This window comes from Phyllobates terribilis, unplaced genomic scaffold, assembly GCF_046119375.1.
Source record: "Phyllobates terribilis strain yellow unplaced genomic scaffold, ASM4611937v1 Scaffold_5__5_contigs__length_657084704, whole genome shotgun sequence".
Lineage (NCBI taxonomy): Eukaryota > Metazoa > Chordata > Amphibia > Anura > Dendrobatidae > Phyllobates > Phyllobates terribilis.
The window spans coordinates 175086476-175113968 of NW_027362765.1; the positions used below are offsets into that span (position 1 = coordinate 175086476).

The window sequence follows — 27493 nt, forward strand, 5'->3', positions numbered from 1 at the left end:
CCTGGTACGTGTGACAGGGTCCCTCCTAGGAGTATAATTCAGCCGCAGGGGGAACAACGGAAACAGCAGCAGAGCCCTGAATCTCTGCCTGCAGATTTACAGCCCCCATTTTCTCTCTTTACTGCAAATACAATCAGGCAGTAATAGCCTGACACTGGAACACTAGCACAGCGCACCAAGGGCTGACAGAAAAGCAATGTCAACCAAAATCGAGGAGTTTATAAACGAGAACAAACCTCTACAACAAGAGCAATGAGAAGTCCATCAGTTACATGAACAGTGCCGGTGTTTTATTCCTTACCTGCAAGCGGTTACTAGAGGCAGCGGAGGGAGAAATACAGAAATAGAAGAGTCGGTAAACATGAAAAGCTTCATTTGGGACATACCGAAGGTCGACAGTTTCAGGGTTTTTTTTAATGCTGAAAAGCACAGCATAAATTTTTAGCTGTGTATGAATATGCATTTTATGATGTTTCTACAGCATAATTCCGATTAGAGGTTGTTGTATTTTACCTAATCCAGCCATGCTCTATGTGCCTTTTCCTTCTTGATTTAAATAAAATAGCCAAAAACACAATATACTCATTCAGTTTATATACGCAGCAATATATGCATTTTAGTAGAAAAATACACTGAGATGGCAAGTCCTAATTTGCGCTCTGATTTGTTTTACAGCAAACTGAGCTAAAAATTCAGGGAAAAGCAAATAAAGTATTGTTAGGAAAGATTTTAGTCCATCTATTTCTCCAGGACAACTAAATACATAACAGAAAAGCAATGGTGACAAACTGTCCCAGAAGAAAGCTTGTGTTTCTAGCCAATAATCATTCCTCCAGTGTTGTTTAGAACGTAAAGGCTCAACCTTTTTATGGTATCTATGCGAATAACGCAAAGATTAACATAAAGCCTACTGTTCAAAACAAAAGGAAACGCGGTTATTAACACTAGAACTACTGATGGAGTCATTTTGACTCCTTTCGTTTTTTATTTCTCTTCTGTGACTACATTTTTCAGAATTCCGGCTTGAAACTCGGTGACTTTTCCTCAAATATGATGTGAAAAAAGATTTTGTGAGAATAAATAATTTTGGTGAAAAATGTGCGTGTTTTTTTCAAAATTTACCAAGAACTACTGAAGGGAGTCATTTTGACTCCCTACTATATTTTGAGGTACTTTTGTCACTAAATGTTGCTATAAAGTTTTGTGCATAATTTTTTCACTCTGTCTTATTTACCCTGATGTTCATATAGATGTAGTTCAATTTACATGTCAACTTTTCACATTTTCCTTGTGTTTTACCTGCTTGTATTACTGTGTAATGCTGAACAAAATAGCTTGTTTACTCTAGGCTCTTATCTTATGCTAATGAAGGGTGGTGTTTTTCTAAGGTCCTAGCAGGAGACAGTATTCTGGATAGTAACTTTACTTTCAGTTCAGCTGAAGAGACAAAGAGAACAGACGCAGACATACGAGCTCTGAAGACTCATACAGGTATGAATTGTTATGAAATAGTTTAGCTGTCTGTCAACTGATTCAGCCCACCTACTTTTGAAGGTGGCAGAACAGTTATTATTTCTTTTAGTTTTCATTTCATTTCTATTTTTCAGCAGGGAACTATATAGAATTATGGAATTTGTGAGGAATATGGAGAGAAGACGTTTGATAAAGCCTCAGGATATTCTGGCTACTTTGCAATCCATACCGGAGGATGAATCGGAATCCGAATTGCAGGAACATGTATTTGATTCTGACAGTGATGAAGATTTCATTCCTCAGAACATATCAAGTGAATCTGAAGACTCAGAAGGAACAAATCCAGAAGGTAAGTAGTTATGTGTATTTATTTGTTCTTCCACACACTGAGTTAGGGCCTGTGCACACTAGCAGAATTCTGGCTGAATAGCCATCTGGATATTCTTGCCGCAATACAGGCCGTACCTGCCCGCTCATGCCTGAAGCTCCGCTCCGAACCCCGGGCGGAAGCCGCTGTCAGGGACAGAGCAGCGCTTGCTTACGCGCGAGCACGGCTCCGTCCCAGACAGCGGCTCCAGCCCGGGGTTCGGAGCGGAGCTTCAGGTATGAAACTCCGCTCTGTACCTGAGCGGGCAGGTACGGGCCGGATTGTGGTGAGAATATCCGGTCGGATATTCCGCCGCTAATCCAGCCAGTGTGCACGGACCCTTACAAAACAAAAATTCTAAATATTCATCAACTTTTTTACAGATATTCCAAGCACATCAACTGGGGATCGGGCTCATGCAGTTATGTTGCCTCGTGACCATCCTCCTGGTCGTGGACAGAAAAAATCAGCAAAACGTCCCAGAAATGAAAGAACAACAGATAACGATGGCGGCGAAGGTAATGCAACAACAAACACCAGAGAAGGCGAATCTGAAGGAATACTAGTTTCAGCGGATGGTATTCAATGGAAACCTGTTGAAATTGGAGAACACTTGCTTGGTAGGCGTGACAGCCAAAATATTCTTCGAGAAGCACCTGGCCCTACAGGATACGCCAGAAGAAATATCATTATCGATAGTCCTTTGAGCGCATGGCGTTTATTTTTTGATTCATATATATTGACACATATAAAGAACTGTACGCTTGCAGAAGCGTGCAGGAACAATAATTTACAGTTTACTCAATCTGATGAGGAGCTAGATGCATTCATTGCGATATTCTATGCTCGTGGAATATCTGGCACGAACCGTCACTCGATTAGCAGTATTTGGTGTAATGACTGGGGAATACCGTTTTGCAAAGCGACAATGTCTAGGGACCGCTTTGTTGAAATTATGAGGTTTCTCAGATTTGATGAGAAATCTACTCGATCGGAGAGACTGCAAACGGACAAGTTTGCTCTATTTTCTACTGTGTGGGACAGGTTTATTGAAAATTGTATTGCGTGTTACAAACCTGGCCCATACATAACGGTGGATGAGCAACTTTTCCCAAGCAAAACTAGGTGTCCATTCACGCAGTACATGCCTTCCAAACCAGATAAATATGGCCACAAATATTGGCTAGCTGTTGATAAGAGGAGCAAATATCTGGCAAATGGCTTCCCTTATCTAGGCAAAGATGACACACGCCGTACTGAGGACCGTTTAGCTGACCATGTGGTAATGAAGTTATTGGACCCGTTTTTGAAAAAAGGTCGCAATGTTACAACCGATAATTATTTTACTTCAGTAAAATTAGCTAAACAGCTAAAAAGCAAAGGAACAACCATCGTGGGAACACTGAACAAGATAAGGCGAGAAGTGCCTAAAGAAATAAAATCCATGAAAGAGGAATTGTACAACACTAAAGTGTTTAGAAATGAAGACAATTTTACACTTACAGTATATCAAGGAAAGCCCAACAAAAATGTTGGCATTTTGAGTTCCGTCCATCCAGATGTTGTTGTTGCGTCTGATTCCGCTAAAAAAACTCCAGAAACGGTAAAGTTTTACAATGAAACAAAATATGGAGTAGATGTAGTGGATCAGATGGCACGAAAATATACCACACGAACATGCACAAGGAGATGGCCTGTTCATGCATTTGAAAATGCCTTAGACTTTGCGGGTATAAATGCATGGATAATATTCAAGGAGATTACCCACCAAAAAATGTCACGCAAGGCATTTTTGCAAATGCTTGTGAGAGAGTTGAGTGGTCCTTATGTCACAGATAGGGAAAAGGGTTCCACGTCCCAAGTTTCTACATGCTCAGAAGTGATGGTTCAAACAAAATTTTGCCAGATCAAAGAAAAGTGCAAGAAAAATAGATCTGTCGGAAATTGTAAGACTTGTGGTAAGTCTTTGTGTGGGCAATGTACTGCCATAAATCAAAGGCAATGCCTAAAATGCGAAACACCAAATGTTTAGAAGGTGAATTCTGCGCCATATTTTCATTTTTATGCTCCTCCACCTACATTTTCTCTGCTTTTTGTTCTTCAGTTGTTGTTTATATGTGTGCACTTGAATAAAAAAAAATGTTTGAAAAACGTCTATTATAATTATTGTTATTTTCTGTAGAAAAATAAGAAAAGCAGAAAAAAAACAAGCAAAAGCATTACTGTTGGATCTCACAATAATAATACATTACAAAAAATATAATTATTAATAAATAACCACAAATGAAACTCTAAAAATAAACGAAAACAAGCAAGGAGTCAAAATGACTCCTTTCAGTAGTTCTAGGCGGGGTCACGAGTCCAGTAGTCCTAGTGCTAATCACAATATTGCTTGTTTGCACAGATATAGCAAGCCGATGTCTTGTAACCTGTGACGCTCACCCTCCATAAATATGGATATTCACTTTGGATTATTCCACTAAAGGCTGATTTCACACGTCCATGAAACTAAGATCATGCTCGGATTTTAAGACCTGGTCTGACTGCCTTATAGGCATATATGAAGCAGTTAGCTCAGGTCAGTAGAACCGGTGGTGGGCCAGGTCTTATTGGATGTATGAACCAGCCTATGGCTGGGTGGAAGTGGCTGTATTTCACAGTAAGTACATGGACAGCAATGCCTGGACTGACTGTGTATCTCCTTACCGGAACTTACCACATTATATATGCCTTTGAAGCTGTAACATCAGGTGAGGAGACTGGAGTTCAGTCTGGGCATTGCTGTCCATGTAAAGACCGGCGTGAAATATGGCAGTATGAAGCCAGCATAAGGTCTCTTGTAATGGATATGGGAGAGGTGTAGCCTTCAATGCTCTGTCACATCAAGTTTTGCATAAAAATAAAGTTCACAATTTCATGTGACGCGCCCCTGGGCCTGTGTCGCGCTGCGTTGCGCACGCGGGAGCTTACCCGGAGCCGGATCTGTTTAGGGTTGTAGTCTCGTGGCGGTGACCCGGTCCGTGCCCAGGGAGTCAAACTGGACGGCAGTCTGTTAGCGGTAGAAAATGGTTGATGACTACGCCACCCGTTGAATGCAGCCAGGGGGCTGCTGCTGCAGGGCAGACCGCTGAGGCCGGTGGAAGGATGGTGCAGCGTGATAGTATAACCCCCAACGGGAGGGGTATGGCCTCAGGGCAGCCGACGTGGATGATGGGGGTAGCAGGAACCACTCAGAGACGGTATGGTAGCGTTCAGGGTCTTTACTGGTAACAACGATAGACCCTCCCGGAGTACTTGCTAGCGAACGGGGCCTGGTCAGTCCTTGAGCAGATGGGATCTCCCCTGGCCAGGCGTAGTTGTAGGCCTCCCAAGCTGACTGTACTCTTCTGGCTACCTTGCTAGAAGCTGATGTAAGTAGCCCACGTCCCTGAGTGTACCGTGTGGTGCTCACCCGTATGGCCGGTGACTCGGGGCCTTCTAATGGCTTCCGCTCCACGATGGCGGTGCTGGTCCCACGCGTGCGACCGGGCCTTCGGGCTTCTGGGCCAGGGGACCTGAAATCCCCTGCCTGACGGATTCTGCTGCTGGGTAGAAGTTAGTCCCCACAGCCTCGGACTCCGGGTCCGGTAAAGAATCTTCTTAGTCAGGGCGAGCTCTTTAGCTGCCAGCCCCTGACTCCTTGTGACTCTGCTGCTTCCTATGCTGCTGTTGTCTCTACTCTTCCTGGACTCACTAACCCTGCCTCAGCCCCGGGTTTATACAGGGGAAGTTCTTCCCCTCCCAAGGCTGGGCAGGAGGTGTGGCATGCACAGGATCCCTGACCAAAGGACCTCCCACCTGCTCTCAGACGTAATATCTCTATCACTGTGACAACCAGACCCCTGGGGTGTCACACTCCCCCCTAGTGAAATTTAGTACTCCGGGACTAAACACTTTTTAGAAAAATATAACAAGGTATATCAAAGAACAATAAAATACAATAAGGAAACACAATAAGATGGTCACGGATGTCCGCAACCGGGTGCAGTCTTTGAAGAAAAGCAAAGGTGTCCATTTCACCAACACAGGGAGACGTAACCAGGTAGGGGTCTGTCCTACCCCGAGTCCTTAACAGTCTCTAGTCCATCCTGGGTTACGCTCCAACTATATACAAAGGATTCCCGGTAAATCCACCGAAGACTCCTAAAAACAACTAGAAACACAAAATTACACACAAGCAACAATAAACAGGTAAACATTGTAAAACAACTTAAACATTTAGATCCTCCAACGTGCGGGTAACTGGCCTCTAGTGGCCCTAGTGGACCTACGGAGCTGACTGTCTGGCCCTGAACTACAGGGTGTAGGAGCTGTCAAGGGTAAACTGGGCAGCTGTCTACCGGCTCTTTGTCTCACTAGGGGTACGGCAGGCTCACTATAAGCAGAGGGTGGATTCTCCTGTTTCGCTTGGGTGGAGTCTTCTGCCTCCTGGACCGGCTGCTCTTCCAGCTCTACCCGTTGCTCCGTAGGTTCTTGGGATGATGGTTGGAGGAAGGTGAGTACGGGTACCACAACTGCACCATTGACTTGAGTCCAAGACCGAGGGAAGTCCCCGAGCACGGTACTAACCATATCTTCCCTTTCTTCCACGGGTCGATGGTCTTCCTGTTCCTCCTCAGGGTTCCTCAGTTGTTCGGGGCACTTCTTCAGGTGGTCCCGGGATACAATGGCTGTGGTTTCCCCTCCGTCTTTACTGATGGTACAGACCTTCGGGTTCTCGTGGCTTGAGGGCAGTACGGTGTACGGGTCCTTCTCCCACTGGTCGTCCAACTTGTGGAGCCGTCTCTTCCTCTTCAAGACCTGCTCTCCGGGTACCAGGGGAACAGCGGGAGCATACTGGTTGTAAGTCTTCTCTTGTCTTCCCCTAGCCTGACAGAGACTTCGCTCCACGCTCTCCTGTACTTTCCGGTACTGCTGCTGCCTCTCTGTGTCCCAGTCTGTTTCTGGTGAAGTGTCCTCGGGCGTCAGGACTCCCATTTCCAGGTCAACAGGTAACTTACCAGGTCTTGCCCTCATTAGGTAAGCCGGGGTACAGTTGGTGGAACCTACCGGGATGTGGTTGTATAGGTCCACCAGATCGGGCAACTTCTCAGGCCACAGACTGCGTTCTTCCAGGGGCAACGTTTTTAGAAGATCCATTACCACCTGGTTCATTTTCTCACAAAGTCCATTAGTTTGCGGATGGTAGGGTGTCGTCCTTATCTTCCGGCAGCCATACAGATTGCAGAATTCCTGGAAGACCTCCGCTTCAAAGGCAGGTCCCTGGTCCGTCAGCACTTGGTCCGGGTACCCGTGTGGACGGCAAAAGTGCTGCTGGAAGGCTCTAGCTGCTGTTCGAGCCGTTAAGTCCTTGACGGGGACGACAACCAGAAACCGGGAGTAATGATCCACGATGGTTAACGCGTAGACGTAGCCACTTCTGCTGGGGGTCAGTTTTACATGATCCAAGGCTACCAGTTCCAACGGTTGCCGGGTGACGATGGACTGCAGGGGAGTCTTCTGGCTGGCCCGGTCCTTCCTTCTCAGATTGCACGGGCCACAGTCTCTGCACCACTTCTCGATGGTTCCCCTCATGCCTACCCAGTGGAACCGCTCGCGCAGCAGGAACTCCAGCTTTTTCCACCCGAAGTGTCCAGCTCCGTCGTGGTATGCCTCCATCACCATGGCTGCGTCTCTTCGTGGCACCACTACTTGCCAGAGTAGTTCATGCGTCCTGGAGTTAACCATTCTGCGGCACAACTTCCCCTTGTAAAGGAACAGTCGACTCTTCTCTGCCCATAGTTGTTTGGCTTCCTCTGGAGCGTCTGATTCCAGGCTAGCCTCCGGGCGAGTCAGCATCTCCTTCACCAGTCGGACGGCAGGGTCGCTGTCTTGCGTTTCCGCCCAGTTGTAGTGAGGTAAGGGGTTCAACGTAGCAGCCTGCTTACTCCTTACCCGGTGGGAATACTGGATAGTCCCATGACGGTGGAACGCAGGGAGTTCAACTTCTTCCAGTCCCTCCGGATCTTCTCCTCCGTCCGGCAGGTTGGGCATCCTGGACAGGGCGTCCGCGTTGGTATTGGAGCGCCCTGCCCGGTATTTAATTGTGAACTCGTAGTTGGACAGACGGGCCATCCACCTCTGCTCCAGGGCACCGAGTCTTGCCGTGTCCAGGTGTGTCAGCGGGTTGTTATCCGTGTATACGGTGAACCGGGAAGAAGCGAGGTAATGCTTAAAGCGCTCGGTGACTGCCCATACCACGGCCAGGAACTCTAGCTTAAATGAGCTATAATTCTCGGGATTCCTTTCGGTGGGTCGCAGTTTTCGGCTGGCATAGGCGATTACTCGCTCTTTCCCCTGCTGAATCTGGGACAGTACGGCTCCTAGCCCGACGTTACTGGCGTCGGTGTAGAGGATGAAGGGCTGGCTATAGTCCGGATACGCCAAGATTTCATCCCCCGTGAGGGCCATCTTCAGCTGGCGGAAGGACTCTTCCTCTAGCTCTTCCCATTTGAAGGGCGGCTTCTGGTTCTTGGCCTTCCGGGACTGGCCTATCAGGAGGTCCTGCATAGGCGCCGCCTTTTTGGTGAAACCGGGAATAAACCTTCGGTAGTAGCCTACCAACCCTAGGAACTGCCGCACTTCTTTTACGCTGGAAGGGCTTGGCCATCCTTTGATTGCGGTGATCTTATCGGGGTCGGGAGCCACTCCGTCAGCGCTCACCATGTGTCCCAGGTATTGCACCTTTGGTTTCAGGAGGTGACACTTGGAGGGTTTCACCTTTAGGCCGTAACTCGCCAGAGCTTCGAACACCTCCGCCAGGTGTTTCAGGTGGTCCTCATACGTTTTGGAGTATACGATGACATCGTCCAGGTACAACAGGACCGTCTCGAAGTTTCTGTGGCCCAGACAGCACTCCATTAATCGTTGGAAGGTTCCTGGGGCGTTGCAGAGTCCGAACGGCATGCAGGTGAACTCGCTAAGTCCCATCGGGGTGGTGAATGCGGTCTTCTCCCGGTCCGCCTCTGCTACAGGAACCTGCCAGTACCCGCTAGTGAGATCCAAGGTAGAGAAGAAGTTAGCAGATCTTAAAGCAGCCAATGACTCCTCTATCCTTGGTAAGGGGTACGCATCCTTGTGTGTGATACGGTTGATTTTCCGGTAATCTACACACATCCTCATGGTGTTGTCTTTCTTTTTGACTAAAACTAGTGGGGCTGCCCAGGGGCTACAGCTATCCCGGATTACCCCAGCCTCCTTCATGTCTCTAAGCATCCCCTTGGCGTGTTGGTAATGTGCAGGGGGTACGGGTCGATACCTCTCTTTTATGGGAGGATGATCTCCCGTGGGGATGTGGTGTTCTACCCCCTTGACTCGCCCGAAGTCTAACGGGTGTTTACTAAACACTCTCTCATACTCTTGAACCACCCGATAGACTCCTTGTTTCTGGTGTGAGGGAGTGGAGTCAGTACCCAGATGTAGTTGCTGACACCAGTCCTCCATGTCTTTCTTAGAGCCGTTACCTTCCTCCGGGTGAGATGGAGGCAAGGGTTCCACAGATTGTATAGAATTTTGATTAGTGGTATATAATTTGGCTAGCGTGGCATACCGGGGCAGGTACACTTCCCTCTCCCCGATATTTATTATGCGAACGGGCACCCTCCCATGGCGTACATTGACCACCCCCCGTGCTGTCAAAATGGTGGGCCTACTGTCTGAGTAAACTGGTTCTACCATTGCCTGGTAATCTCTACCTCTCAGACCAATAGCTGCCCGGCACCAAATCATCATTTCACTTTTTGGGGGCATGGCAATAGGAAAAGGGTCACACATTCTTACGCTACCAATCTCACCGCCGGAGAGTTCCACTTGTTGCCGTTGCATCAGTGCCCGGATCTCTTTCTGGAGCACCCGCTGCTCGCCGGAGCTGGCATTCTTGGCAACCTGCTGTAAAAGGAAAATCACCTCTGCAAGACAATTTTCAATTACATTAGTTCCTAGAGTTATTTTTGGGTGACTCTCATGTTTGTCAATATCTACAATGATCAGTCCCTGTGCGGCCAGTTCGACTCTACCAATTTTGATGGTCACCTCTTTAAATCCGATCTGTGGCACGGGCTGACCATTGCTGGCGATGATACTCAAGTCGTCGTCAGGGTAGCGGGTAATATCCGAGTCATTCCAGTACTGCTTGAAGAGCACGTACGGGATGGTGGTGACCTGTGACCCGGTGTCCAGTAGGGCACTCATGGGAATGCCATCCAGTACCACAGGCAAGACTGGACGTCCTCCCACATATCTGTCGCGCCAGTTCGATGGGCCTGGTGATCTTTTTCCTGGGGGTTGGCCCTCTACCCCAGGTTGTGCCCGTTTAAAGAACAGTACCTTTCCATATGTCCGGGTTGATTGCAGCGGCGGCAGATGGGTCGTCCGTCCTCGCTGTATTGGTCACTGGGTCTTCCTCTGGCCGGTGGGGTCCTCCTTGGTCGACGCCACGGGATGTCCTCCGGTCCGGATGCCAGCTGGATCTTCCCTGGAGTGGAAACCTGTAAAGACTGCACAGTTCGGGTTAGCGCAGCAACGCTTTTAGCTAGCTCTTGGACCTGATGGTGTAGGTCTGGAGCCGGGTCATTGTCCAAAGCCTGCGCATCAGCTCCCACAGGCCCTGCTGACAAGGGCGCCGCCTCCTGGTAGTAAGTGGTAGTGGGGCGTCTGTGGGTCACAACGCCACCTGGTGCCGGTTCTCGGAGCACCCGGATGGCTCTGTCCTTGAACTGTGCAAATTCTAGATGAGGGTCCTGTAAGGCCATTGCCCGCAACTGGGTGCGGTGGGCATTGCAATATAAACCCTCTATAAATTGTTCGGTCAACAGCCTGTCCTCGTTTCCCACTCCATTAGGGTCGGTCTGCTTAATGGCCCTCAGGGCCTCTTGTAGGTTGAGTGCATAGTCCCTTATACTCTCATGCGCTCGCTGCTTGCACCCGTAGAATCTAAGTTTAATCTCGGCTGAGGTGCGGGTATCAAAGGTGTCCTTCAGCCGGGTTAGTATCCCTGCGACAGTCTTCCTCCCAGGTGGCCAGGATTTTACTTCCCTTTTGGCTGCCCCAGATAGTTGGGCCACCAGGATGCTCACTTTTTGCTCTTCTGTGAGGGGGTACACCTGGAAGAGGCTATCCAGCTTTTCTCTAAAGTCATGCAGGGTATGTGACTCCCCTGAGTACTGGGGTAGCCAAGCTGCTCCCGGGATATAGGGCATGGTGAAGGGCATAACTGCAACAGCGGTAGCGCTGGCGGGGGTTGAGGCAGTGGAGCTCTCCTCCGTATCCGACATCTTCCTCCCCCCTAGTGGACCGTGGCCTACCTTGCGATGATCCTGTTCCGTAGGCCGCGGCTCCGCAGTGGATCGTCAGGGTTGAGGACCTTCCGTCGCGCTCCTGTGACGTCGGCGTCTGCTGGGCTCCTTCCAGGACCTTACGCAACGTCCGGACGTGAGGCGGGGCTTCAGTTCTCGCGCGCTTTCGGAGTCCACGCCCCTCTTCTTCCCGCGCAGCGTCCTCAAGATGGCGTCCAATGGCGGGAAAACTCCACGGATGGCGGGAAGAAGGCTGAAGATGGCGCCGGATGGCGGGAAACTTCACCGATGGCGGGAAGAAGGCTGAAGATGGCGCCGGATGGCGGGAATCTTCACCGATGGCGGGAATCTTCACCACTGGTAAGTTTGAACAGTCTTTGCTTTTCAGGCACGCAGTACCCGGTGGTTGCGGGCACGTGATCCTGCCGACTACGCCAAAGTTGACGCGCCCCTGGGCCTGTGTCGCGCTGCGTTGCGCACGCGGGAGCTTACCCGGAGCCGGATCTGTTTAGGGTTGTAGTCTCGTGGCGGTGACCCGGTCCGTGCCCAGGGAGTCAAACTGGACGGCAGTCTGTTAGCGGTAGAAAATGGTTGATGACTACGCCACCCGTTGAATGCAGCCAGGGGGCTGCTGCTGCAGGGCAGACCGCTGAGGCCGGTGGAAGGATGGTGCAGCGTGATAGTATAACCCCCAACGGGAGGGGTATGGCCTCAGGGCAGCCGACGTGGATGATGGGGGTAGCAGGAACCACTCAGAGACGGTATGGTAGCGTTCAGGGTCTTTACTGGTAACAACGATAGACCCTCCCGGAGTACTTGCTAGCGAACGGGGCCTGGTCAGTCCTTGAGCAGATGGGATCTCCCCTGGCCAGGCGTAGTTGTAGGCCTCCCAAGCTGACTGTACTCTTCTGGCTACCTTGCTAGAAGCTGATGTAAGTAGCCCACGTCCCTGAGTGTACCGTGTGGTGCTCACCCGTATGGCCGGTGACTCGGGGCCTTCTAATGGCTTCCGCTCCACGATGGCGGTGCTGGTCCCACGCGTGCGACCGGGCCTTCGGGCTTCTGGGCCAGGGGACCTGAAATCCCCTGCCTGACGGATTCTGCTGCTGGGTAGAAGTTAGTCCCCACAGCCTCGGACTCCGGGTCCGGTAAAGAATCTTCTTAGTCAGGGCGAGCTCTTTAGCTGCCAGCCCCTGACTCCTTGTGACTCTGCTGCTTCCTATGCTGCTGTTGTCTCTACTCTTCCTGGACTCACTAACCCTGCCTCAGCCCCGGGTTTATACAGGGGAAGTTCTTCCCCTCCCAAGGCTGGGCAGGAGGTGTGGCATGCACAGGATCCCTGACCAAAGGACCTCCCACCTGCTCTCAGACGTAATATCTCTATCACTGTGACAACCAGACCCCTGGGGTGTCACACATGCAACTGGACACAAAATGATAGAAGCTCTTTTTTGGTTCTGTTGAAGGACAGAATCCAGGCAGGTGCCAGGCACACAACATCCACTACAAATAAAAGTTTGTATTTCCCTGTAAAGTATCAATAACAGCAGAAGAATGACACAACACTGCTCTATTTCTCCAAGAAATGTATGAATTGACAACTGGGTGTTACCACTCTCCCTGTCAACAGCACAAAATGGAGATAGAGACAGCTCTTCAAGTGAAAAAAAAAGCCTTTTTTGACTTTTGCAATGATTCTAGCAGAGAAAGGCTCACATAAGCTGTAACACTGCAGAGCTGATTGTAGGGAAGGCTTTATTTTTCACTTTCAGAGACGTCTGTTTTTCTACATCAAATCTTTCGTTTAATAATACGTTTTTAATTTATTACATTGGGAAGCATTTGCTTTTCTCCAACAAATTTAAGTTCTGTACTTAGATTTTTTTTGCCCATTCAGCATTTATTTAAACATCCACTTTTGGTGAATCAAAACGGTGAATCTTAGATCTCACAAGTGGATACTAATATAGGTAGTAAAATGTGTTCAATGTAAGCCTTTTACACACTGCACAACTAATACCGTTCTTATAGGATTTATCCCACATCAGATTAGTAGCTAATGTACCATGTGCAGGGAGACCTGGTGGATATGTTTTATGTAGATTACATACAAACCCACAGGAGTCCTGTTTCCAACATACTGGAGATGTTCCTTTTGGGTAAAGTGATCTTGTGAAAAGAATCTTCTCCTCCCTTTCCTTCCTCAACAACCCCCCACTAGAGGAAAGAGACAGTCTGTCCTGTGAGAACATCTTGAGATCAGATCATGGTACCCAAATGGGAGACAATTACATGACAGTCACTCACCAGAGCACAGTATTCACACAGCACCAGGCCGGTCATAAACATTTCCTCCTAGCTGTGTTTATAGCCCCCCATTCACTCCCAGCTTTATCTTTGTGGGGTGATAAATACCTCAGGCTCACTCTGGTATATTCTCATTCCAGCTGGGACTCAACATACAAATCCAACTTCCTTTGAAGCATCCCAGAAACAGATACACAGAAGAAATTGTCTGCCTGATAAAACACAGAATCCTGTCCAGAGCAGTGCTGCTCAGCAAGGTTGATCAGAAAATTATTTTCATATATCTACCGTTGATATGAAAAGTCTACACACCTGCCAGGTTTTTGTAATGTAGAAAAAATCATTCACAGTGCGTAGCATAAGTGAGTACACCCACTTTAAAAAGTAAGATTTTAATCAATATCTCACTGAATACGAGAACAATTTCCAAAACTTTAACAATACTGAGTTCCATAGAAGATTGTTTAACCTATAGCATGAAAGTAAAGTTAATAATATAACTCATAAGATCTCCAGTTTTACTTAAATTAGTTGATGAAAAAAAAATACAACCCCCATCAAAATTTACTACACCTAGTATTTTGTATTCCCTCCATGATTTTTAAGGACAGCATCAAATCTTCTAGGCTTGGAAAGAACACGTTGGCAACATATTGCAACATCTTCAAAAACAACCTCTTTTAGAGCCTGGATGCTGGGTGGAGAGTGATGCTCAACTTGTCTCTTCAGGATTCCCAATAGGTGTTCGATTGGGTTCAGATCAGGAGACATATTTGGCCAGTGAATCACTTTCACTGTGTTCTTCTTCAGAAATGTAACAGATGTGCACTTTCCCAAGACAATGATCCAAAACACATGTCTACCCAGGGCACAGAGTGATGGTAGCATCTTCTTTTTCAATATAGAGCAGTACATATGTGAATTCATGATCCCATCAGTGAAATACAGCATCCCGTACTCATGCAGCCCCACATAAGGGCACTGCCACCACCATGTTTTACTGGAGGCACCATGCATTTAGAAAAATGCTCTTGTTCAATAGTAGCAAAAATGCATAACCAATAATGGTGACTTTGTGGAAAAAGGTCATTATGCAGCTGAAATGTTGCTCTATGCAACTGTTATTATGCTGTCTTTATTTTTGTAGTTTCCACGTAAATAACGAGGCATTACTTTTAGAACAAAATGTACTGTATATATGGATGGATATAGATAGATCGATAGATAGATCGCATAAAGAGTAAGTGTAAGATATACATACTTTATATCCTTAAAGGGAATCTGTCAGCATGTTTTGCTACCTCATCTGAGAGCAGCATGATGTAGACCCTGAATCCAATGATGTATCATTTAGTTTACTGGCTGCAGCCGTTCTGACACAATCAGAGCTTTTAGATTTAGGAAAGCAGCAGAGCTGAAAAGCTAACCCCACCCACACCAGGCTCTGTATATACAATGTCTATAAACAGTGAGGTGCTTATCACAGAAGGGGGTGGAGTCGGACTTGGGCTCACCTGCTGCTGTGTCCAAGCAATAATAAGCTCCTCTTGCTAAAACAATCATTGCAAGTAAACAACAGGACAGAGCTGGATAAGAGAGGCATCCCTGAAATCTGCGTTTTAACCCCTACCTCGTGCGGTCTTCAGATTACATAGAAAAACATGTTGACAGCAGGGCTGTGGAGCCGGTAAGCCAAACCTCCGACTCCTCACTTTCCATGACACCGACTCTAAAGCCGACCCCTCATACATGGCTCACGTGTAAGTGATAAATTTACTGTAGCACAGATTCATCTCAGCTAAAAGTCTAGACCCTTAGATCAGGAATAGGACAGACATTTATAGGACATTTCATAACTTTCCCAAATTCTTATGAAAAAATATTCCCCACAAACTGCATTGAACTACTGTACCCAATTTATTATATATTTTAGGAGTCAGAGTTGGTCCATTTTATAACGACTCCGACTCCACAGCCCTGGTTGACAGATCCCCTTTTACCTACAAATAGCCAAGATACAGCTGACTGGTGTACTGCACAAAGGAGATATACCTTTCTATTTTGCTGTTTTTGCTTAAAGGGTTATTCTCAAGTTGTCTCTTGAGCTCACAACTCTATAGTCTCTGTACTTCCTGGTTTCTAGCAGGGCAGGCTCTCCTCTTTGATTGACAATTCTGGCGAGCAGCTGAGCTGTAGAATTTGAACTATAAAGCTCGGCACAAGTTCTGCTGTAACACATTCAGCTGTCAGTGGTTTGTTCTGGAGTGTACACTGCTATCACTATATTTACAGTACAGACCAAATGTTTGGACACACCTTCTCATTTAAAGATTTTTCTGTATTTTCATGACTATGAAAATTGTACATTCACACTGAAGGCATCAAAACTATGAATTAACACATGTGGAATTATATACTTAACAAAAAAGTGTGAAACAACTGAAAATATGTTTTATATTCTAGGTTCTTCAAAGTAGCCACCTTTTGCTTTGATGACTGCTTTGCACACTCTTGGCATCAGCTATCGAGAAACAACACTGCCCAGTAATTCAATGTCATGTTGTAAAACTAGTGTATATAAATATTATATATAAATATATATATGTATATGTCTTTATAAAGTGCGATAATCACCATAAAACCAAAGGAATTGTGAAACATACAATACATGATAATACATAACGCTCAGTCTGGTGTTAAAATACAATAATCGTTATTATACTAATGTGCTAACAGATAACTGTAGCTTTCCACTTTTTATGTTGCACAATTTATTTTCACAGTTTATCAACTTTTTTTTTTTTTACACATGGTTTCACTGATGCTTACAAAAAATGAAGTCACAGAAAGATCTGCCAAATTTAGATGTAGTAAAAGGAGAGTGGACACAGGCAGACAGAAGCACACAGAGATGTGAAGAGCAGCAGCTGAACACAGATGTGTTACCAGAGAGAACTCAATGAGCCTTGGACTCTGCAAGAGCGAGAGCAATAAACACAATGCAGGGTCATTTCAGGAGGCTCCGCTGTGTCATTGGCTCCAGCAGACCTGTAGGGAGCTTATGAGGTGTTAAATATGATGCCATATGACTAAAATGTCCCAGGTCATCGCCTTGCCGGGCACAAGCCCAAAACCCTCCCTGCTAAATAAAAGCCTAGACTGTGCCAAGTATTCTATCTAAACACAGACATATCAGGTGAATGGGCGAAACGTGCCATGCCTTCCTTCTAATCACAACAGTGGGTATTCCCTAATTAGCCTTACACATTAATAACATGAGCATCACTCTAGCTCTAGTAAAAAAAACTGGGATTCCTCCAGACATTACCCACGCTGCCAGAGGTCACATGCTAAAAAATAATCAGAAAATTCTAACACATCTTTACAAGAAAATATTCTCTACCTTCCTCTTTGCCGTCTTTTAATGGTAAGAGATTCTGCCAGTTCGTCCAGGATAAAAAAAAAAAAAAGAAGTACTTTTAAAATGAGATTATGCACCTTCAGGGTACCATTAGGAAGTTTTACTGTACTGAGATGACATGAAGGCTCTGGAATTAATATCCCCGAGATGTTTCAAACCTGCAATAGCAATTATTGTACTACGTGTCCCTGGATAAATAATAGGGCCATTCAACTAATTAGCTACAATGATTTCAGCTCCCTGTAAATTCTGTCTCACTCGGCCATAAAAATAACACAGGGAAACTTTCTTCAACAAACTTGTGTCACCAAAGACTTCCATTATTTAATTCACAATGTGTGCACTCAGAGTACTATGGTTACGAGATGAGACATTTACAAAACCGGCCTGTGAAATAATATGGAGAGGAGAAAGAAAAAGCCAGAAAATAAAAATACATCCACAGCAATGCAAAACGTGTAACTCTGATACCGATAGGGAGATATAAATTAACAAGGTTTACAGCCATGAGTCTAACCATAACTACTTGATAACTACTTATCTGTAAGGTACTACCTACTACCTAGAGGCCACTCATCAACCAATCTGCTAAGGATGTTATATTATACAATGATGTCAATTGTCATTCTATGCAATGATGTCATTTTACTATATTCACATATAAAAGTGAACAGTTAATTTTTTCAGAGCAATGTTTCCAAAATTTCAGTCTTCACAACCCTCTCCAACAGATCATGTTTTCAGGATTTCCTTAGTTCCGTACAGGTGAGAGACCACTTGAAAATAATTCCACCACATGTACAATATTAAGGAGTTATTGAAAGCCTTATCTGTTGGGGGCAGTGAGGACTGGAGTTTGGGAAACACTGGTTTATAAAGATGGTTCTGTGTAGCTCTGTATAATTATTTTAAAGCAATAAACTTGATTCATTGGCAATGCCATTGCATAGCACTCCTGTTTTCTTATATAACAGAGGGTCCCCAGTCTAGGTATAGCATTGTACATTATGGACCTTCTACAGCTGTGACCGTTAATACCTACAATCTAAATAGCAACCTATAAAGAAAAAAAAAAAGAGGAGAAGGTGCTGAGGGTATGAAGGTAGGAGAGGTGATGATTTGGAAAAGTTGTACTGTAAGGCTCAACTTTCAGGAAAGCAAATGTTGGGCCCAATTAATTTCAATCTCTTTATTAATGATCTTGTGGATGAGATTGAGAGAAAGGTGTTTCCTTTGCGGATGACACAAAACTTTATAGGATAATAAAAACTGATGTTCACACGTTGCGGTTTTTATGCAAATTAAAAGCTGCTTTTTACAGCACCAGCAAAAGCTATAAGATTTCAGAAATTTCATGCAAACGCTTAATTTTTTTTTCCTGACTGAATTGGAAAACTGCAGCATGTTAATTCTTTCAGCTTTTTTGCAGCATTTTTTCATCCATAGAAAGCAATGAGTAAGTGCAAAAACGCAGCAAATAAATGCTGCCATCACTTTTCGCAGCATTTTTAGTGGAAAATGCATGTACAGCATGTGAAACCCATTTGTTTTTGTGATTTTTCCCAAGTTTAAAGCAAAATGTCTTTGTGTCCTCACATGAGCATGGATATTAGTATTAGTACAGTTTAATTAAATTAGTGATACGTGTGAAAGTAAACAATACCTGACAAACTCAATGCCCGAGCAATGTATTAAAGTAAACACTGCCCTACCAATGTATGAAAGTAAATAATGCCCTACCATGAATTTGAACAATACCTGACTAACTCAATGCACTGTGAATGTCTTAGGTAAACTATGTCAGACCAAATCAACTCCCCCCCACTGTTTTTACATTTGTAATTATGTACTTTTTCATGAACTTTTTTTGTTCAGAATAGTCACTTTTTTCAGACATAAAAATCTTTTTCCACTAAATATTTTATCAAATTGCCCTTTTTCCAAAAATGTTTTATCGTTTCACATACGTCTTACATTGGAGGCCTAACACCTTGCATTGTTCATGCTTGTATTGTGGAAGCAAAATCTGATCTTTGGGATCCTGAAAAACACTGCAAAAACCAGGGCTGTGAAGTCAGAGTTGTCCTATTCCTGATCAAAGGGTCTTAGCTGAGATTAATCTGTGCTACAGTAAATTTATCACTTAAACATGAGCCATGTATGAGGGAGTTGGAGTCGTGGAGTCGGGGGCATGGAAATTGAGGAGTCGGAGTCGGAGGTTTGGCTTACCGACTCCAGAGCCCTGGCAAAAACACAAGAAAAGCCAGCAAAACCTGCTTTTTGTCTGCAGCTTTTTTTTTTTGCTGCCAAGAGATCAGGTTTTGGCTGTTGAAAAAAAAAGCAGAAAAGCAGCAATGTGTGAACATACCCTAATATTACAGAACGATCTGGATAGGATGTCTGCATGGGCAAACACATGGCAGATGAGGATTAATGTTGATGAATGTAGTAGAGCAATGCACTGCAGCCTGAGTGATAGCATTGTTGCACATACATTAAATGGAAATATACTAGGGATTACAGAACAGGAGAAGGACTTTTTGGTTACAAGTAAGCCAAGCAGCAGTGCTCAATGTCAGGCAGCAGCTGCAAAAACAAACAAGGGTTAGGTTGTACAAAAAAAAAAGGAGATAAAATCAGGTGTATTATTACCCCTGTATAAATCACTTGTAAGACCACATCTTGAAAATGGGATCCAGTTTTAGGCTCCACATTTTAGAAAAACAATGTCGGAACAATAGAGAAAGTTGAAAGAGGGGCAACTAGATTATCACATGGGATGGAAGGTCTCTCCTAAACAGAGAGGTTAGAAAAGTTGGGTCTGTTTAGCTTAGAAGAAAAGATGCCTCAGAGGTGATCTCCGTTACAGTGCATTGTGAAATTATTTGGCCCCCTTGAACTTTTCTACCTTTTGCCACATTTCTGGCTTCAAACATAAAGATATAAAATTCTAATTTTTTTGGGAAGAATCAACAAGTGGGACACAATCGTGAAGTGGAACGAAATTTATTGGATATTTTAAACTTTTTTAACAAATTAAAAACTAAAAAATTGGGGCGTGCAATATTATTCGGCCCCTTTACTTTCAGTGCAGCAAACTCCCTCCTGAAGTTCAGTGAGGATCTCTGAATGATCCAATGTTGTCATAAATGACTGGTAATGATAAATAGAATCCACCTGTGTGTAATCAAGTCTTCGTATAAATGCACCTGCTCTGTGATAGTCTCAGCGTTCTGTTTCAAGTGCAGAGAGCATCATGAAGACCAAGGAACACACCAGGCAGGTCCGAGATACTGTTGTGGTGAAGTTTAAAGCTGGATTTGGATACAAAAAGATTTCCCAAGTTTTAAACATCTCAAGGAGCACTGTGCAAGCGATCATATTGAAATGGAAGGAGTATCAGACCACTGCAAATCTACCAAGACCTGGCCGTCCCTCTAAACTTTCATCTCGAACAAGGAGAAGACTGATCAGAGATGCAGCCAAAAGGCCCATGATCACTCTAGATGAACCGCAGAGATCTACAGCTGAGGTGGGAGAGTCTGTCCATAGGACAACAATCAGTCGTACACTGCACAAATCTGGCCTTTATGGAAGAGTGGCAAGAAGAAAGCCATTTCTCAAAGATATCCATAAAAAGTCTTGTTTGAAGTTTGCCACAAGCCACCTGGGAGACACACTAAACATGTGGAATAAGGTGCTCTGGTCAGATGAAACCAAAATTGAACTTTTTGGCCACAATGCAAAACGATATGTTTGGCGTAAAAGCAACACAGCTCACTACCCTCACAACACCATACCCACTGTCAAACATGGTGGTGGCAGCATCATGGTTTGGGCCAGCTTTTCTTCAGCAGGGACAGGGAAGATGGGCAGAGCCAAATACAGGACCATTCTGGAAGAAAACCTGTTGGAGTCTGCAAAAGACCTGAGACTGGGACGGAGATTTATTTTTCAACAAGACAATGATCCCCAACATAAAGCAAAATCTACAATGGAATGGTTAAAAAAATAAACGTATCCAGGTGTTAGAATGGCCAAGTCAAAGTCCAGACCTGAATCCAAACGAGAATCTGTGGAAAGAGCTGAAAACTGCTGTTCACAAACGCCCTCCATCCAACCTTAATGAGCTTGAGCTGTTTTGCAAGGAAGAATGGGCAAGAATTTCAGCCTCTCGATGTGCAAAACTGATAGACACATACCCCAAGCAACTTGCAGCTGTAATCGCAGCAAAAGGTGGCGCTACAAGGTATTAACTCAAGGGGGCCAAATAATATTGCATGCCCCACTTTTCAGTTTTTAATTGGTTAAAGTTTAAAATATCCAATAAATTTCGTTCCACTTCACGATTGTGTCCCACTTGTTGTTGATTCTTCCCAAAAAAATTAGAATTTTATATTTTTATGTTTGAAGCCAGAAATGTGGCAAAAGGTAGAAAAGTTCAAGGGGGCCAAATACTTTCACAATGCACTGTATATGTTTAAATACATGTGTGGTCAATAGAAAGGACTGGCACACAAATTATTCCTTCCAAGGACATTACAAATGACAAGCATTCATGTGGAAGATAGGCGATCCGGGCAGATAAATATGAAAGGGTTCTTTACAGTTAGGCTGTGAGTCCACGATGCAGATTGAATGCGTTTCCGCAGCGCCATTTCCGTTGCTAAAACGCATTAAAAACGCATGTTAAGTTGTCTGCCATGTTTCCCAATGATAATCCGCATGTGCTTTGCACATGCTGCGGAAATTTCCGCTGCGGATTATCATTGCGGAAAAATCCACATCACAACCATTTCTTGTGCGTAAACGCGGCAAAATCACCACCATTGACTTGCATTGAACCGCATAACATCCGCATGTATACATGTCTGCATGTGGAGGTTCAAAGCGGGGATGGTACCCGGGTCTGGAGAAGAGGAGACTCTCCTCCAGACCCGGGTACCATTAGTAAAAAAAAGAATTAAAATGTAAAAAATTAAAAAAAACATTATACTTACCTCTCTGGTGGCCCCCGGTCTCCTCTCCGATGACATCCTCTGTCCTCGGCGTCCCGCGGTGTTCTGAAAGGACCAGCGCTGACGTCATTTAGTCATGTGATGGTCACGCCACCGCTGACGTCAGCTTGAAAAATCGCATGCGTAAATGCATGCAAAAACGCTTAAAAAACGCTTTTCCCTGGCAGAAAAAACGCATGTAAAATCCGCATGCGTTTTTTCTACAAAGGAGATGCAGAAATGCTCAAGAAAATTTCTGCTTCATTTCTGCATCGTGGGCACATTGCCTTAGAGTAGTCTGACTGTGGAAGGACCTACCGCAACCATATTAATGTCGGACACTATATCAGCAATTTAAAAGGGTTAGATGGTTTTGTCACAAGATATGGCATTTTGAGTTATAAATGACCTAGCAATAGCTAAGCTAGTATATAGCTGGTCAAGTAAGGTTGAACATGATTGACCTATTTAACTAATGCATCATCAGTGAAACTGCTGCCCTTTACCCTACTTGGCACGGTAGGCAGTATGTTCCAGTTAAGAATAATTGAAGAAAAAAAAAGAAAAAGTTGGGTCTTGTTGCAGGCACTGTTCAAGTTCCAGTAATATCACCAGGATTTATTTACACAAATTAAGCTTTATTCATAAACAGAAGCTTAGTGTATAATACACAATCACTATCAAAAACTAAATAAATAAAATCAATTTCATTAGATAAGTATAAAAAGATGCTATGAGTCCATCTTTGCCTGCAGCACCACAGACTTGGTGCGCCCAAAGGCCCTGGCATCCATCTCGAGGTCCCCAGGCCGACAGATGGATTCGCACGGAAGGGTTCTATGGCAATCCACTGCCCAGATTAACAGGCTCTTATTGACCCTAGCAGCCCTCTGCCTATGGCCACTGCTGTCACTTCTCCTTACTTTCTCTAACTGAACTTGATACCTACTGAACTTGGCACTAACTCTCAGTTTCCCCTCCCCAATCTGGGCTGGCCATTACAGTTAACCCTGTCTAGGCTAAACTACAGCCCCAGGGGGTTTTACTTTCAGATAACATACATTACTATAAAATACATATAACCACTTGGGGCGTCAGAGTAGAACATATTCTCCACCACTCTTACACATACACATACAGTGTGACAAAGTCACAGATTCCCTCAGAAGAAAGGTTTTCTTTCTTTCCTATAGGAGATGCCCATATTTTTGCAAAAAAAAAAAGTGTAAATGTCTGAAATAATTCATAAGATGACGTGTGGTTCACAATAAATAATAAGACATCAATTTCTATTATCATTTAGAAGCGGCTTGTTGACCCAGTGTATTTACCAGGATGGAATAATAGAGCTGCTAAAAGCAACACAGGCTGATCACTAGCAGGCCACGCTCCAGGTTGTCCGGGAGATTGTCCACTTTTAGGTTATTATAGCAGATGATAGTTGGGCTATTTTAGCTAATGGACAATGCAGATTTTCCCACAGTGCACGCATTATTGTTATGTAATTGTGACATTTTCTTGCTAGTTTTTTTCTTTTTTTGCGGTTGAGGCCGGGTTCAGACAGCTATATGAAACTTGGGTCACTCACATTTGCAAAATTGCTGACCTGACTGGCTCTGTGTCCAGGTCAGTTTGCTCATTCCCACATCAGACAAGTGCAGGAGCTGCGTGCCATTTACATGCACTAGTCTGGTCCATGAATCAGACCAAAGTAGTGTATACAGCAATTTGTTAGTTCACGCAGAGCGTTGGTTCGTATTTTCACTGGCACATTGGCTATGTATGATGTGTGCATGTGCTCTCTGTGTGTGATCCATGATGCACACGGACAGCACACGTACTTATAATATGCTTGTTTGAACAAGCCCTTAAAGAAGTTAACAGCTGCATTTTTTACACTAGAAACAGAGCAATCAGCAGGAATACTCTTGCGATCAGAAATAGGAGAACGTTTCCAGAAAGTTGAGGCACTAACAGATGATTGGGTCCACCAGGATTAGTCAGTTTCTGTTCATATACACAAAACAATATTAATAACTAAATGAAAAGCATTGAATAAGTAGAAATGATGATGAGAACAATAATGTCTTAGACAAGGAAATCGAGCCTGAAATGTTATATAACCTGCATGAAATGTTCCGGATTTGCACTTATTTAATGGTCTGTTTGCTAAACTATGTTCACAATTATATTTATTCATTGCAGGGGGATCATTTTATTTTTAGAAAGGAAACAGATTGAGGGGTCTGCAGTAAATTTTAATTATAGGAAGGGTGGGGGACAGAGGGAAATCCTGCAGATGGGAAAGAATTTCCCCCCACCTCCCCGCTTATACACATAAAATGTGAATGAGATGCCGGATTTCATAAATTGGCTGAGATTCAGCACAATGTTCCTTTTAACCTAAGTAGTTCTGAAATAATCGTGCTTTAGAAAAAAAAAAACAATGGCACAGCATTCAATTTAATAGAGATACACAATCTATAAACAATGTGGCTGTCCTTTAGCTGATATTACACAGTGACTATGTGAAAGGACCCAATATTTATAAGATTCATTCACTAAGGATAAGGATTACTTATATCCATAAGCAGCCATGCGGAAACCCATGTAGTGTCTGAGGCCAAATATGAAGCCCAACCAACCATCTGCACACATCCTGCGGAGGATTACACAGGACAAGTCCAACACCACAGGTGGATTGGCTTCTGAGACTGGACCATTATGACATTTTCTCTATATCCTGACTGAGGTTCCAAGGACTGAAACTCTATTGCCTAATTCCCCTAGCAAAACTGTACCTTCCAGTCTCCGCTTTAGGAAAATATCATACTATCATAGGATGCCTCCTTCCTTTCATCACCTTCCAGACCTCAAGTCAAGAGGCTGACTCAAGGTTCCGAGCAACTAGAATCTCTGTCCAAGTCCCTGAACTTACCTACCCACAAGAAAACATTAGGGTATGTGCCCACGATGCGTATTTCATGCGTATTTGGTGCGGAAATTTCTGCAGCGTAAATGCATGATATACGCATGCTAAGCCTTCTGCCATGGTCCCCTATGTAATTCCGCAATTGTAATGCCCATGATGCAGCATGTCCATTCTTTGTGCGCTTACGCATGCAGAATTGCCATCTACAATGCAGTAGAAAACGCAAGGCAATTCCGCATGTGCAAAACGCACGAATTACGAGCAAAAAACGCATGGCAAATTCCGCATGCGTTTTTCCGGGAAAAGGACATGCAGAAATGAAGCGCAAATTTCCGCATCGTGGGCACATACCCTTATAGTAGTTCTCAGAGTTGAAGAGTGTTACATTTACATCATCATATAGTGTAGAGAACAGTGCTTATTCCTTAAAAGGCTTACAATCAATTACCCAGACACAATGGAGGGATTTTTTCAAAATTGGCGTTTTATACATCAGTCTTGAATCTAAAGCCCGCTGGAGTAGTGGGTAGACTCTGCATTTATTTTAGGACATATACGAGTGCATGGTGTATAACTACAACAGTGTATGCATTTTTAGGACATATTTTAGACAATATCCCTAGATAATGGGTTTATGTTTCTTGTTTTGACAGATCCAAATGCATACCGAAATATACAATCAGTTCAGGAAAACGATCTTATGTAAGCATAAACTTGTTACACCAATGCCAAAAGGACATACAAGATGTATTTTCTCCTGCAAACATCTGATATATGGTCCAAATGTTATGTGAACATAGCTAATGCTCATTAAGTTGCTCACCACTTGGACAACCCCTTATTAATAGAAACAGGTTCCCCTGAATATAAAAACAGCTTATAATCACTGCAGAGCCCAGCAGTCCCAGTGGACTGGTTCCAGCAATGTGGGAAACATGTCTGTCGGCCCGCACATGACATTATCATGTCACGTGAGCCTGTGGCCCATCTGCGGCAGCTAGTGGGCTGCTGCATTCACATTCACCTCAGATATAACTCAGATGTCCAGGGTAGGTGTGACCACTAATAGGCTGCAGAGCTCACGTTACATAATAATGTCAGGCGCAAGACAGAGAGAGTAAGTATATATACGAAAAAGTCCCTTTCTTTGGAGTACTCCTTTTTTACTCATGACTGCAGAATTAAAAATACCTACTTCTTAAAGGGGTTTTCCCACGAACAAAAGTTCATTTTAAAAATTGTCTGTGTCTGACCATGTACGGAACATACCACATCTCCTGGGCAGGGGAGGAAGCAAACGACAATACAGACATTACAGCAGGGGATCACAGAGGATTCATTTTGTGAGGTAAAATATTGTTTAAAAACAGGCAGGGAAATATTTTACCTCACAAAATGAATCCTCTGTGATCCCCGGCTGTAATGTCTGTATACTCTTTTGCTTCCTCCCCTGCCCAGGAGATGTGGTATGTTCTGTGCACGGTCAGACACAGACAATAATTAAAATTAACTTTTGTTCGTGGGAAAGCCCCTTTAATTACTGGACTCAATTTTGTTGTGTTCAGGCCCTGCCAATGTCTCTATAGGGTGTACACTGTAAACAATTATTATTATTAGGTATAGAAATTAAAGTAGTAGACTAGTCGTATCACATTACATGCAATAAGAAGCTAATTCAAGTAGTAAATGATTAAAAAAGTTGTCCACTACTTTTACATTGATGCCCTATAGGGGCTCAATGTATGACCGGCCGGGGTCCCGCCCGCGGCACCACCACCGATCAGCAGTTAACGGCGCCGGCGGACGAAGGCCAGAAGTGCTCACCTGCGGGGCTCCACCGTCAAGTGGTAGTGGCCGCTGCAGTGTACTGCACATCTGTGGCACCCCAGGGGTCCAGATGCCACAGTGGCATTGCCTCCCTCAAAAGAGGTAATGCCATGCCTGGAAGCAAGCAGGGATCCCCTACTAAGGTATACTAAACATGCAACACTTTCCTGGCTCCAGACCAGCAAGGGGAGCACCTCCCCTTGGCAACTGGGGGCGGGGTTAGTTAGTCTTAGTGTGAGGAGTTGAAGCGAGGACGTTGAGGAGAGAGGAACTGGGGACTGGAGCTGCACGGCAGCTCACCCCAGAAGCTCAACACCGAAGAACCGGACACCGGAGTCCGAGGCTGTGGGGCACCGAAGGCCCAGCAGTAGAAACCGGAGGGCTGGAGATTGCAGGTCTCCTGGCCCCATCAGACACCCGGAGGCTCAGCAGCACAGAGGGTCCAGCACCGCCACGTAGGAGCGACGCGCCAGCAAGGCCCGAGCTGCCTGCCATACGGGTGAGCACAGAAACGCCGCACTCAGGGACGAGGGTCAAAGCACTGCTACAAGCAGCAGGGCCAAAGAGTTTAGTGGAAAGGGAAGGCCTCCAACTTCACCTGGCAATGAGGATTCTTTAATTGCTTCCAGGCTGCCCGGACTTCCACTTCTCGCCAGTGCTCTAGTCCCGGCTTGTTTAATCAGCACCAGTAAAGACCCTGGGACTGCACTTCCTTGTCTCTGTGTTTCTTGCTGCGCTATCAACCCCGGCACTACAACGCCCAGCACAACCTGCAATATCTACACTGCCCTGGAGCTA

General features: G+C 44.9%; 2 protein-coding genes across 2 annotated transcripts in view; one reads left to right on the top strand and one right to left on the bottom strand.

Annotated features, from left to right (window-relative positions):
- Nucleotides 1-27493, bottom strand: part of SKAP1 (src kinase associated phosphoprotein 1) — a 682301-nt gene that overhangs the window by 312996 nt on the left and 341812 nt on the right. The gene's annotated exons all lie outside the window — the stretch shown is intronic.
- On the top strand, nt 1611-25662 carry LOC141270795 (uncharacterized). Its single transcript, XM_073680904.1, has 4 exons — nt 1611-1822; nt 2224-2460; nt 24727-24896; nt 25522-25662. The coding sequence occupies exons 1-4, from the start codon at nt 1627-1629 to the stop codon at nt 25660-25662; spliced, it is 744 nt and encodes a 247-aa protein (XP_073537005.1). The 5' UTR covers nt 1611-1626.

Excerpts from the sequence above, each read along its gene's own strand:
- LOC141270795 (XM_073680904.1), top strand. The coding sequence starts at position 1,627 with ATGGAATTTGTGAGGAATATGGAGAGAAGACGTTTGATAAAGCCTCAG. Across the intron at positions 2,461-24,726 it reads AATTGGAGAACACTTGCTTG|CAAAACTGTACCTTCCAGTC; the intron begins GTAGGCGTGACA and ends TAATTCCCCTAG. Across the intron at positions 24,897-25,521 it reads ACCCACAAGAAAACATTAGG|ATCCAAATGCATACCGAAAT; the intron begins GTATGTGCCCAC and ends TTGTTTTGACAG.